We start from the raw sequence: 14,811 nt of genomic DNA, 5'->3' as shown, positions 1-14,811 counted from the left end.
TTATTGAATTTAAATTCAATAAATTTTGCATGTGTACCATCTTTATGGGCACAAAAAAGAGTTAAAACAAAAATTGGATGACAATTATACTCTAAAATTTGCAATATAAACTAGTCTAGGCAAAATGTCATTCCTCACTTAAAGACTAAGACGTACATAATGAGATATTTGGTCATAGGAAAATTTTTACCAAAGTCCTAAGCAGAGGCGTAGCTACTTGTACCAATCAGGGGTCACTGGATCCCATAAACTTCAGCTGAAATCTTGTATATCTATATGTGTATACCTTAAAATTAATTATATAAGTAATTTGGCACTCTGAACACTAAAAACCTTTAAGGGACACACACAAAAAAAGTAATGGTGCCCCCATCACGTAAAATTTCTGGGTCCACCTCTGGTCATAAGAGCATAATCATAGAGCAGAATAAAAGTTAAAAAATCATAAGTATTTTAAATCATTAGTGAAGCTGATGTTCGGCAAAAAATGTATTTGTTTAACCATTTTGCCTCACATTCTAGTACTTTTAATCGTCTTTTGAGTATTAATTATATTACTTTATATTTATTATTATATTTTAACTGAGTAGAAATAAAGCGGTTTGAAGATGAAGAGATTTTGAACAAAATTAATAAAACACGAAAGAAAAAGAACGAAAAATAAAACAATTAAAGGGGAAGGAGACAAAGAGGGGACACCCTTTGGTGTTTGTCCCCCAAGTGTAAGTAACAGAAAAGGAAAATGCAATTCAAAGAATTGAAGGATGCTTTTGCATCTATACCTGGTATTCGGGTCACAATTGAACCTATACCCACTTTGCAAAAAGATTTACAAGCCTACCCATTTTACGGTCAACTTTAACTTATCAGATCTGAAGTTAAAAATAATTAGCCTGAAGTGAAAAAATTGTACTTCAAATGTACTTAAGGCCAAATAGGTCTGAAGTGCAACCAATTGTTTCATGCACTTCAGACCAATAAGTCTAAAGTGGAAAATTGTTCTTCATATGTACTTAAGGCGAAAAGAAAGAAAAAATGTGACTTTTATTAAGATTTAACATAATATTGTAACACTTTTTTCCATATCAATTATCAACGCAATTACTTTAACAAGCTCCGAAGACTAAAGATGGTGATCAAAATTTTTCCTCTAATTAGGGAGAGGCAAAAGACGAGCTATGCGCTTTTGCGCAAACGGTATATTTTGTGTTAAAAGATTTATTAAATATGTACAAATATTATATATAGAACTTATTAACACTTGAAGCCATCGGTCTAAAATCTAAAACCCATAAGGCTAAAATCCTAGGTCAATCTCTGCCTCTGGTGACCCGAAAGACGACCAAATCAACCAAGTCTCGGAACGTTTCAATCATAAATATAAATATGGTGGCAAATTCCTGCAACTCGCCCAAAGACTTGTGCAATTTTGCGCAGTTTTGCGCAGTTTCATTCAAGAATATAGGTAATAACCACAACTCTTGTAAAGGTCAATTTTGTGCAGTTTCATTCAAAAAAAATAAAATATATATATATATATATATATATATATCAGAAAGATTGGGAGAAAAAGTTCAAGTGGCAGATGAAGAAAATAATTTAAGTGCTAGTGATTGACTCGGAAAGGAGTCATCCACTAATTTTTATAACCAAATGTGAGGGTGCTCATTCGGAAGGAGAGACCAATGCACCTCAATGACACGACAATAGCGTAGTCAGAAATTTCGTCAAGGGTGTTTAAACTTTTAAAAAATCAATAATTGTTTTTTGATGAATGGGTACACCGAAAATTTTAAATCAAACTAAGCATTATTTAGCTAAATACTATAATTTTATAAATTAAAACTAATGGAGTATAAAAGAGATTTAAAAAAAATCAACTAATAAAAGTAAGCATAAAACCTCGAAAAGATAGAGTCATGAGAGTTTCTAGTCTCCATTTATGGGCGGATAAAAATATTTAGACAAGGATTCAAACCCATTAACACCATCAAACTTTGAATACCCTTGGCCGTTGTTCTACTTCTTTGAGTTGTGCAGGGGCGGGCGTAGCATGTTCATTATGGATTCGGCTGAATCCAATAACTTGTATTTGTAAAGAAATTCATTAAAAATGTACAAATTATTATTAATTTAGAACCCAACAACTTAAAAATATTAAAATCACTAACCCATATAGTTTAAATCCTGGCCCCGCCTCTATTAGCTAGTATGTAGTACACTATAATTTAATAGATGTAGCATTACTTTTCACCTCACAGTTCTATTTAATAGATGAAAGCCGGACTTGGTTGACTTACACAAGTCTTTGGGCGGGTTGCAGGAATTTGCCACCATATTTATATTTATGATTGAAACCTGCCAAGACTTGGTTGATTTGGTCGTATTTGGTGTCACCGGAGGCAGAGATAGACCAAGAATTTTAGCCTTATGAGTTTTGGATTCTATATCGATGACTTCAAGCGTTAATGATTTATATATATAATATTTGTATATATTTAATAAATTTTTTAACAAAAAATATATCGTTTGCGCAAAAGCGCATAGCTCGTCTTTTGCCTTTCCCTAATTAGAGGAAGAATTTTGATCACCATCTTTAGTCTTCGGAGCTTGTTAAAGTAATTGTGTTGATAATTGATATGGAAAAAAGGGTTACAATATTATGTTAAATCTTAATAAAAGTCACATTTTTCTTTCTTTTGGCCTTAAGTGCATCTAAAGTGCAATTTTTTACTTCAAACTTATTGGTCTTAAGTGCATGAAACTATTGGTTGCACTTCAGACTTATTTGGCCTTAAGTGCATCTGAAGTACAATTTTTTCACTTCAGGCTAATTTTTTTTAACTTCAGATCCAATAAGTTTAAAGTTGACCGTAAAATGGATAGGTTTGTAAATTCTTTTTGCAAAGTGGGTATAGGTTCAATTGTGATCCTAATACCGGATATAGTAGCAAAAGCATCCTTCAATTCTTTGAATTGCATTTTCCTTTTCTGTTTCTTACACTTTGGGGACAATCACCAAAGGGTGTCCCCTCTTTGTCTCCTTTCTATTTAATTATTTTATTTTCCGTTCTTTTTCTTTCGCATTTTATTAATTTTTCTCCCAATCTCCTTATCTTCAAACTGTTTTATTTCTGAAATTTTTCACCTTCCTACTTTGTTTTTCTGAAATATTTTCTTAAAAGTCTACTAAGAATTTAGTCACACTCACGGCCTTCCTTGAAATGTTTTTCTGTTAAAGTTATACTGACAAATTATAGCCATAACATCCAGAAAACGACATGCCACAGACAATTATTGTCGCACCTCCTTTTTTCGGAAGGAAGGATTAGAGTGTTTTTTCAATTAAAGTGACAATAATCGAAATGAGATTATTTATTTATTTTCAGAGTCGCCATTTGGGATAATTATATGGTATCCCAAGTCATTAGTTTATTTTAGAATTCCAAATCGAGGAAATTGACTCTTATTTATGGTCTGCGAACACAGAAGATCGGGTAAGAAATTCTGTTAACCCAGGAGAAGATGTGAGGCACTCCCGAGTTCCGTGTTTTTATCACGGTCGCTCATCTATTAATAATTGGCCTAATTATCTGATTTATTACATATTTGGAACCTATTGTGCATTTTTTAAACTTTCTAGCCACTTTTAATTATTTATGGAGTTTGTTTGAACAAGTCACGATATCGCGCACTCGTTTGTTTTTGTACATATTGCGAATCGCGTCACGGGAACCGTACCCACATTCTATAATATGTTAATTTTATTATTATTCGAAGTTATGGTCGAGTCACGTGAAACGCACACTCGAATTGAGGATTACGTATCATGACTATGTCACGGGAATCATACTCATAGTCACGATGATTATTTTTTATTAATCGCACCTAAAGTAAACTACGATATTCATAAGTGATTATTTTTCTAAATTTGAGATTGTTGTGAGGCCATGCAAATGTACCTACAAGACAATTGCAGAAACTATGAAACAGAACTTGAGGTTTGAAGAGAAGAATATCAAATGAAAAATTATTGAGGACCCCCTTAAAAGAGCTTCTCATGGTATTCGAAGAAGCAAAGCAGTACATAAAACCATCCCTGGAAATGAAGAAATTTTGGGCAAAAGCCATAGTTCTTTACAAGAATACAGATTATGTTGAATTTCACATCCACAATTTACTTTCTTGCGTGCCAATTGTCATTGAGGCTATAGAAATAGTAGGAGACATTTCCACTGGATAATTAAATGAGTTGTACCACAATGTATGAACTAATAGCTCATCTAAACTATTAAATAATTACATAGAACCAAAGGCTTAAAACCATAAATCAATCTACATCTCAACATCTTTCAATCACTAATTTTCATATTTGCACATTAGTAATCAAAAGTTCACTGTTAATGTGACAAAGACTAACCAAATGGACACTATAACAATTATATCATGAAAGAAGTAAAACAGAGAGATGGTAATCTCAAAGAAACAGATAAACCCATTAGGATGGCGGACCGAAAGAAAACTAATACAGAAAGGAAAATTAATCAAGATCTTTCACCAAACTAGTAAAATGAATGTGAGATAAAATAAACACAAGGAAAAGAACCTGTAGTATTGCAAAGCAAAGTACTTATTTAATATGATGACAACAATCACCCTCCAACTTATACAACAACTCGTTAAATGTAGAACCGAACATCGCCGACCTCATCAACGGAACCTCGGACGACGACCACCTTAACGACGGCTTGGATTTTTGAAAGACCTTGGGGTTGTTTCGTGGTGTTAAAGGGTGATTTTGGAGCTGGTTTCATGGCATTTTTGAGGCAGTATTTCAGCTGATTTTGAGCTGGAATTTCAGCTTATTTGGGGCTGCTTAAATGGTATTTTTGGAGCTAAAAATGGTAGTTTTTTTGGAGGAAGAAGAATAAAAGCAGCGGCTCCTCTTTTGCCTTAGCTCTAGGGTGATTTTTGTTCTCTCTTTTGTGGTGTGGAGCTTGAAAACTAAGAAGAGGGTTCGGCTCTTTTGTGAGGAAGAAGCAGATAAACAGCCGCCGTCCCTTCACTTAGGGATTTAGGGATTTAGGAATTTAGGAATTTAGGTTAGCTCCCCTTTTTTTGTTTTTTCATTATGTTTTTATATGGTGGATAGATAGGATATGGGCAATTGGATGAGAGTAGATCGATGATTATGTTTAAGGGGTTTGATGGGTGAGAAAAAGATTTGGGCTAAAAGGGATTGGGAAGAATGAGCATTTGTTGCCACTAAAATTCGAAAATGAGCTCCCAATTGGCCCAAATTTAATTCTTTCTCATTGAATAAAAATAAAAATAAAAATACTACCAAAATATACTAATTAATCTTATTTAATAAGAATACATTATTAAAGTGAACTATATATTAAAATGAAAATATTTTTGGTATTGTTTTTAAATGTTATAAATATTATAAAATACTAATAAGCTAAAAAAAACGTTATAAAACTATTTTTGTGTTTTCAAATTTATGCTTAAAAATTAAAACTAAAAGTTGACTGAAATCCTATTAAAAATGAAAATAAATAAATATTTTTGAAATACTACTTTTAAAAGTTGCGCGGGTAAAAAATTACGTGCTTACAATTATATAATCTAAGTGCGTTAAATTTAAACCTCAATTAAACTCTAACCAGGACGGAAAAATTCACTCCAAATTATAACCATTTGGGAGAACAAAACTTTGTTAAATAACAAACTGAATTAAGGTGGGCATATCAGAAAATTAGTGGATAAAGCAACATGAGAAGTTTGTACACATATGAAGGTTTTCTGATGAGCAAATACAAGTGAACTTACATGTTGATTTCAGCTGAGATGGATATTGCTGTCAATTTAGCCTGGGGAAATAGTAGAATTGCCGAAGATTTGCATCAAGTACAAGTGATAAAAATTGTGAAAAAAAATAAATATGGAATAAAGATAAGAGTTTAATAAAGAAAGATAAGAGCGCAAACCTGCGTTAACGAAGAAGATGACAAAGTGAGGGATAACGGCCATCAGGGAATTTGGGTTTTAAATAAGAGAGAATAAAACGGCGACACTCTTCCTGATAAGTTATGCGATTTTAGTTTTGATGATTTGTCAAATTTCATGAAACAACCAGATAAGAAACCTGATACAATTAGTTCACATATGTTCATTGTAACTAATCAGATGTCTGGTTTAATTCTCAAGGAAATCAGATAAGGGAATAACATAGCGAACAAATGGGATCAGTTCCTCTGGTTGTCGTACAACTCAATTCTACAGCGGTTAAAACTGTTGCATTGTACTCGCAACAGTACAACAACACTGTTGAAGTTTGCTAGAGAGCGGACACTCCCTTGCATCATCTCTCATGACCACATATATATTATCAACATGATGCAAGGTTTTGATTTATCACTTGAAACCCTAAATATTTATTCCCTCAAGTGTGCAGCCGCCCTTGTCTTCTCATGCGCATTGAAGAACAAAGCAGCTACTCCCTCCGTTCCAATTTATGTGAATCTGTTTGACTGGGCACGAAGTTTAAGAAAAAATTAAGACTTTTGGAATTTGTGGTCCTCAACAAGTCAAAAATAGGTCCAGAGTATTTGTGTGGTTATAAAAGGTTTTCACTAATGGTAGAATTAGAAGTTTAACATAAATTGTATCCAAATTTAGAAAGAGGTCATTCTTTTTGGAACGGACCAAAAAAGAAATAGGTTCACATAAATTGGAACGGAATAAATTAAAGGACCAAATCCCGACATTGATTATGTCTTGGTCCTTTAGTATTGTTGTGTCTTTGTCTTATGTTATCAACTTATAATTCCTACACAGCTTTTTAGAAACATTGTAGAACATCTTTTAAACCATTATTGCTTGTGGTTGTTTGACTAAATTTAGTCAAGTGCGTGGCTTTGTAATAGAGTTATTGCAAAGGGCTTACAATAGAGTTGTTGTAGGGGGTGAGGGATTAAGAGTTTAATTCTTAGATTGCAATAGATTGTAATCTAAAGTTGCTCAGTTAGTGAAGTTGAAATCCTACTGGGGTAGGTCGTGATTTTTAATCCTATGAGTTGGGAGTTTTTCACATAAATATTGTGTATTCTTTATTTACTGTTGTGTACTGTGAAAACTGATAGAGAACCAGATTGTCTATACAGTTTGATGGACTCTTAGTTTCTATTAATGTTTAATTTGTTGCTGCATATTATTCCCCACCCCAACTCCACCTCTCTCGGTAAGTTCAAAATTCACATTAACAATGTGAGACAAAATCGTTTTGAGTCGTTATCAGTGCAAAGTCGGAAAATTCGCAAATGGTATTCAAGATGTAATATATATATGTATAAAAAGTAAAATTTGACCTATATATACATTATAATTTTTCGGCAAAGAATATTCAGCTGATCACCTTTCGCTAAGGGTAGCTCTACCCTTGGTCGTTATGGCTTGTTTATAATCTCATGGTTTTCTAATAACTTAAAGTCTAAAATTGATAAAGAAAAATAACAACGTACTAATCTAAAAATATTTTTCTAGTTGTAGAAGTATATATCACAAGCTTGTACTTATATGACAACATAAGTTAGTCAATATTGTTAAATTATACATCTAAGTTGACGAGGGAGGTACGTATTTCCTATCGCACAAGAAATAAAAAGAACTCGCATACATTTCAATAAAAACCCAATAAGAATTTTTCTTATGTGGAACAATTGAGAACCCGATCATGGCCGAAGCAATCAATGACGCCGACGCTTAAATCAAGTCTTTTGTTTTTGAGTTTAACTTCTATATGTTGGTAACGTGAAAAACTTTCACATTATTATTATCAAAGGCAAATCAGGAATTTGAACTTTAGTCTGAAATTTTTTGAACCCATGATTTGTTTTTGTTTTGTGGTTCAGAATATATTATTTGCACCTATTTAGCATATGTATAACGTCTAAACCGAAGCTATTGTGTCCGGTTAAACACGCTCGTTATACTGTAAATCCACCCTATATTAAAAGATCACCTAATAGATAACTAGAGGTACAAATCATTAATAATTATTGGGATTAATAACTTTGAAAATAATATAAATTACCTACTACAACATGTCAAGCTACACTGATAAATGGACGGATGCAGTGTGTCTCCTATGAGTTCATTCAAATCCAGTAACTTGACTTAGACCTATATATGTTTTAAATTGTTTCAGTAAATAAGCAAGAATAATATATTTCGAACTAACAGAGGAAAAACCTATGCAATAGGCATAGGATCATCGGCACCCGTAAAGTTCGGCAAATATTTCATGTATACATAGTATATGTCTTTAGAAAATAGTGATATTAATAATGAGCACCTTATATACAAAGCATATTTTGGTTGAATCAAAAAGTGCACCCGCGATCTTCAAATACTGGATTTGCCTATGATTTTGAACTTAGTAAATCAATGTACTATGGTATAATCTCACCTCGAGTCCATAATGTTCAAATCCCTAATCGCTTCTACACTAGTAGTGTGTTTGTGTGTGTTTATCGCCGGCTATTAGGTATCGATTTTAGGCCCGACTAATTTGGATTCACGCTGGAAAGTCATGTCAGATGCATGCATCGATAATCAACCATGAATTTGTATTTAGTGTAGACGCGCATATGACTTTGTGGCTATAATTAGATATATAAAAGAAGAATATTTATAGACTCTCTCCTCATATGCAGACGTGATTCTTTTTCATGATCAAGTACGATAAAAATTTCTTTTGATAATTGTTGATCATGAGACTTAAACCTAAGACTTATGCTTGCTATAATACTACGTTGAATCGTATGATCAACTCATCTGAGATGTCAATCACTAATCTTCCATTTTCGCTAGCTCTATTTTGTGGATAATCCTCTTGATTATTTTCAGCACTAGAGCAAAAGTATTAATTAACTCCCTGAATCTGCTTATACGAAGTAGATTTAGAAATGGCTAGTCCATAAAGTCTGGGGCTTTAGTTTTTGGCTATGATTTTACTTCTATGGTCTAACTTTAGATATTTTGGCTGATTTCTAAGTCAGTATATTGAGCTTTTATGACTTGTCCTCTTGGGTACATTCAAAAGAAAAAAACAGTTTTTGCACGCCTTACGAAGCAATGCCGGGAGAAACGCCAGCCTCCATTTTATGTGAAGGTGTTCGGAGTATTACGGGTCAAATCTCATAATTTTAGTAAGAATTTGAAGAGAAACTCTTTAACTTTTTATATTGATAATATTTAAGTTTATACTTGAAAACTATATAAAATGCTCTACATCACAATAATTATCCAAAATATTTTAAGGAACATTAGTAAATAATCAGTGGCGACCCCAATTGTAACAGAAAATAGGCTTCAGAGGCGACCCCATTTGCCAACAAAACTCTAAGAACTATTTGTTTACAACTAGCCTATGCTACTATACATTTTTCGTGGCAACTCTATCGCACCTAATGTGCGTTCTTCAGTGGCGACCCATTTCTAAGTACTTTCGTTCCGTGGCGACCACTGTCGCCACAAAAGGGTAACTTCCGTGGACGACTTTGAGTCGTTGCACTAACAATTATCACTCACTCACTATAGCCAATGATCCTTGTGCCGCATGAAAACTCTTTGTGACGACTTTTGTAGTATCAGTCGCCACTTTTATTGCCACAATAAACCCGTTTTCCTATAGTAAGGTGAGAAGAATGAGAAAATAACGTATAGGGCATACTTTATAGCCCGGAAATATTAATGTAATACTTGGTAAAAAGGGTGAAGATCTTTTGGTCGGTGTACAATTATTCTCCATAAAGTACAACAAGACGGAGCACGACAAAACTGAAAGACAAGTAAGAAAAAGAAACAAACTATGTCTATTGTTATAAAATAAAGACCGTTAAGTAAAGATAAATATAGAAAGAAATTAATATATTATTCAAACTTCACACTTATGTATATAATGAACTAAAATTTCTTCTATTTATAGAAGAAAGCAAATTATTGTGTAAGCAACTTCTGCAAGCTCCTATGTAACCTGCTACTGTACCAGATATAAATAATCTTCTATCGGGGGTAATATTTATCTATAACGGGGTATCGAAAGGATAAGCTCATTATACCAGATATAGACAATCTTCTATCGGGGGTAATGTTTATCCATAACGGGGTACCAAAAGAATAAGCTCATATACCAGATATATATAATCTTCTACCGGGGGTAATGTTTATCCATAACGGGGTACCGAAAGGATAAGTTCATTATACCAGATATGAATAATCTTCTACCGGAGATAATGTTTATCTATAACGGGATAGCGAAAGGATAAGCTCATTTTATCAGATATGAATAATCTTCTATCGGGTGTGATGTTTATCTATAATGGGGTACTGAAAGGATAAGTTTCTTCAGGAGACTTATTTCTAATAGAATACTAAATAGATGAACATATTTACGGCGAAATCTCATATAGATAAATTTCTTCAGGAAACTTATTTACAACGGAGTACTAAATGAACATCCATAATATAATACTCCCTCCGTTTCAATTTATGTCAACCTATTTGACTGGGCATGGAGTTTAAAAAAAAGAGAGAAAACTTTTGAACTTGTGGTGTAAAATGAAGCACATATATTTTGTGTGGCTATAAATCGTTGCATAAAGGTAAATTGTTTCCAAATAAGGAAAGAAGTCATTCTTTTTGACACGGACTAAAAAGGAAATAGGTTCACATAAATTAAAACGGAGGGAGTATATTTATAACAAAATTCACGATTTGGCATATGTACAACAAATTCAGTGTGTTCAAATTGATCTCTAGCTAATTATTATGCTCTTGCTCCCTCTTCCTGCCCCATCGTTGCAAACATAGCCTTATTCTCTTAGCTGCTGCTAAGTATTCCACACCTTGAATTGGTGTCAATATGCCCAGTATCTCCTTCAGGGCGTTCATCCTCAACTCATCAGCCTCTTCTAGTAAAGTTGTCATACCCTGACCATGTTTATTCAAGGGCTCCTCTTCGTTCTCGCCTGTTGAAAACATAATTAAATAAATAAAAGTATATATAAATGAGTTGGTCACACAATTTTATATGATACCGGTCAGGTAAAGGTGCTTAATTTGAGTTCCCTCACCACTCATATTGTCACAAAGAAATTTCACATATTTGACTCATTAAAAAATTAGAGTATTGAAGACTGTTGTTTTTACACTATCAGAAAGTGGCGAAGGAATTTTACTAATACTCAAATGATTGGTCATACAATTTAATATGATATCGATCTGAACTAATTAAATAAGTAAAAGTATACTCAGATGATCAGTTGGTCATATAGTTTAACACATACTCGATCAAAACAGGCAAAGGTGCTAAATTTGAGTCTCACCACTAATCATTTTCATAAAGAAATTCACGTGTTTGACTCATAAAAAAGAAAATCAAAGTAGTAAAGATTATTGCTTTTATATTATCAGGTCATATTTACATATTGTAGTAGGTAAAATATTATTTTCAGGATTATAAATTTTACTTTTTACGGAGTGTCACACAGATATTTTAGTGTGTGACATAATAGTGTAAAACTTTATTTACACTACTGACTTGTATAAGTTAAACTCACTCCCTCCGACCCAATTTATGTAATGCGATTTGGATTTCGTGAGCCAAACTTCTTAATTTTGATGGCGAATTTGGATACAGAATCTTAAAGTTCACAATTATTATAATTCATAATTATTAACCACTCAAAATATTTAAAAGACAAATGAAGAAAATCACACTCAGAGGAAAATTCTTTTAACTTTTGAAATTTAAAATACATCACATAAATTGGGAACGAGGAAATAATAAATAAAAGTGTGTTATCTCTGACGTCTTACGGTTTTTTGCCGCAGTGGCGATCGGTTGATCAACTACATCTTCTTGCAAGCTAGCTAACTTTGAACAATGCTTCCTTTCTTCTACAATAATCTTTCTTTGCAACTTATCAATCATAGTTACTTGCTCACCAGAAAGCTGACCAAAATCACTAATTTTCGTACCCTGTAAAAACTCAGTGAGATGTGACTCAATTTCCATACCACAAAGAGCATAAATTAGCCGAATGAACGAAGATGGTCTGCACCCACCAATCCACAGGACTGAATTCTCTAAAGGGGTGCACCAAGTGGGTGCAAAATATGGCGAGACGTCGACTCGAGCCAGTCGGCTACGACCATTAACGTAGCCCTGGAAATTGTTCACCATTCTCGCCAACAGTTGATTCAGTTCGGTGTCGTTTTTCTGGTTTTCTCTGGCTAGTGTAGCAGCGTTTTCAAGCTCATTTAGTTCTTGATTTTGATTGTACATCCATGATTGGTATAAGTTTTCTTCATTGTTTCGATCAGACGTACTACAACTTGAACTTGCCATTGATTTTATCAAAAATTCATTAGCCATAAACAAGTGAATTTTTGGATGAAATTATGTGATATATGGTATGATATAAGAGAAGACCATATGTAATATGGGACAGAAGCGGTCCAGCGGATGTAATATATATCGGCATCTGATGTAACTGAATTCGATATTTTTGACGCAAATTAAAAATTTATATGTGCAGAATTATTTAAATAGATGGTGTTTTTGTCGACATGCAGAAGAAGATAAACTCTTGTATTTGTCAGGTAGTTTGGACATCGTTATTTGGGAAATTAAATGCCAACGTTATTTTGATCTCATATGTACTTTGTAGCCGATCCTTCATAACATGTATTTGAGAGTCAATTTTTTTAATTTTTGGATATAAAATATTAATTTTTTTAAAATAAAATTTTTATATTTAAAAAACGAAATAAAAAGTATTATAAATCATAATAATTATTAGTAATTTAAAATTACTAAAAGGCATTAAGAACTCGCGATAAAAAAATTATTTAACTCTCGAAACTCGAGTTTCGTCACATGAATTGTGACGGAGAAAGTATTTCTTTCGTCCCAATTTATGTGGCAGTGATCCAATTTTGAGAGTTAAATAAAAAAATTCATCATAATTTTTTCACGTGCCTTTAAATATTTTAAATTATTTATTGTTATAACTTATAATGAATTTTATATAATTTTTAAATATTTAAAATTTATTTTAAAAACTTAAAGATTCTATATTTAAATTCACTGTTAAAAAATTAAAAAACATTTTCTCGACTCCTTTTCGTTACACTTTTTCACCATTTTCTCAAGTACACACTTGAATGAGTGACACCTGTCCTTTTTAGTTTCTAAAGTCTAGATTAAATCAATTTAACAAGTATCCTTAACCATTGCTAAGAGATGAGGGAGATTTGATTTTATAGTCCGCTAATAATATTATTGTAGTTATTGATTTTTCTTACAGGAGATAGTAAAATGTAGTATAAAAAATTCTATAAAAATGGTATAAAAAATATTTTAGAATATTAATTTTGATTCAAATTAAAAGTGAACATAAAAAATTGTCTCCTCAAAAAGTGTCAAAAATGAAATATTTTGCCTAAGTTTGAGGTTGGCAGATTATGACTGAAACATCAGGTGTGATATGAATTTTCAACTATAAAAGACAATTTTTGGAACTCTAAATCATGTGATTCATTTTTTTGTCCTTTTATTCCAATGCTGGCATATTGTCTTCTTTCGTTTTTCGGTTACATAACAGTCGGTACATATATTTTTGTTGTTTCCAAAATTTTGTCGTATAATGTAAAGAGAAAGTTTAGATATTAAATTATGTAATATTGAAAAATGTGTAATATATAACATTATCTTTTGTCTTAACGAATAGAAATAGAATAAAAGATTGTAGTTAAAAGGTTAAGTGAGTCCCATATTGTGGAGAATACTATAAAGTATTTAAAAAGTAAGTAAAAATTTTGGAAATAATAAATAAACCCCCATTTTACATGACTTTCCTTATATTTGTCCCAAAAAATGACACCTTTATTTTTTTTTGGATTTTTACGTAAATAGCTGATCGGATTCACTCTTTACTTTTCTTAGCATATATATATAGATTATATACTAATTATATATGATTATATACAAATTATACATGAATTATACACATTTTATATATCTACTAATTATATTTAGTTTAAGAAGGTTGGTGGACGGTTATTTAGGTTAATTCTTCTTCTTTCTTTTTTATAAAATATTTATTTTACCTTTAATGACATAACTTATTAAGATCTACATGATATAAAGGGTCCGATTATTGTTTTATAAAAAGAAAAAAAATGGAAATACAAGTAAAATCTTGCTATCCTTCCTTTTAAAAAGATATTATTTTGGTACTTCACATATAGTTGACTTACACTATCAAAATTCTTCCTTTATTTTATAAATTTATGTTCGGTCAAATACCTTCACATAAATAGAACAGAGAAAATATTATTTAAAAATGTACTACGAAAGAGGAAGGAATGTATTATTTAGGAATGTACTACGAAAGAGGTGTGAACCTTCAATACGAAACAGACAGAGTATCTTTTTTTTTGGGTGAATAATATCTTGCCCCCAATAAGGGAAATTATATTACAAAATGTTCAGGGAAAATTAAAAAGAAAAGGCTCTAAGTTTTCTTAATTTATATATTTTTGAATAGACATATTATCCTCAAGTAAATAGAAATTGTACCACAATAAGAAGGAGAATGGATAAGACAAAGAAAGAAAATTAGAGGACAACTTGTTTAGAATCGCTGTAGAAAATCACACAAAGAAGGAAAATCTGAAAGAAAATTCTTCCTTTATTGTAATCCAAAAATGTTTTGTTCATAGCAGACCATCCGGTTT

The 14,811-nt window shown here is 32.0% G+C and overlaps 1 protein-coding gene across 1 annotated transcript; it reads right to left on the bottom strand.

The window, feature by feature from the left end:
• Positions 1-10,475: 10,475 nt before the first annotated feature.
• On the bottom strand, positions 10,476-12,558 carry LOC107773569 (protein DOG1-like 3). The gene is made up of 2 exons (XM_016592970.2): positions 11,887-12,558; positions 10,476-11,036 (listed from the first exon to the last, which is right to left on the bottom strand). Exons 1-2 carry the CDS (start codon positions 12,443-12,445, stop codon positions 10,828-10,830), a joined length of 768 nt encoding a protein of 255 aa, XP_016448456.1. The 5' UTR covers positions 12,446-12,558; the 3' UTR covers positions 10,476-10,827.
• Positions 12,559-14,811: the final 2,253 nt, after the last annotated feature.

The sequence above is a fragment of the Nicotiana tabacum genome, chromosome 14 (genome assembly GCF_000715075.1).
Source record: "Nicotiana tabacum cultivar K326 chromosome 14, ASM71507v2, whole genome shotgun sequence".
NCBI lineage: Eukaryota > Viridiplantae > Streptophyta > Magnoliopsida > Solanales > Solanaceae > Nicotiana > Nicotiana tabacum.
The sequence above is the reverse complement of the archived record's forward strand: the minus strand, read 5'-3'. Positions and strand labels throughout refer to the sequence as shown.

Excerpts from the sequence above, each read along its gene's own strand:
- LOC107773569 (XM_016592970.2), bottom strand. The coding sequence starts at position 12,445 with ATGGCTAATGAATTTTTGATAAAATCAATGGCAAGTTCAAGTTGTAGT. Across the intron at positions 11,037-11,886 it reads CGCCACTGCGGCAAAAAACC|GCGAGAACGAAGAGGAGCCC; the intron begins GTAAGACGTCAG and ends TGTTTTCAACAG.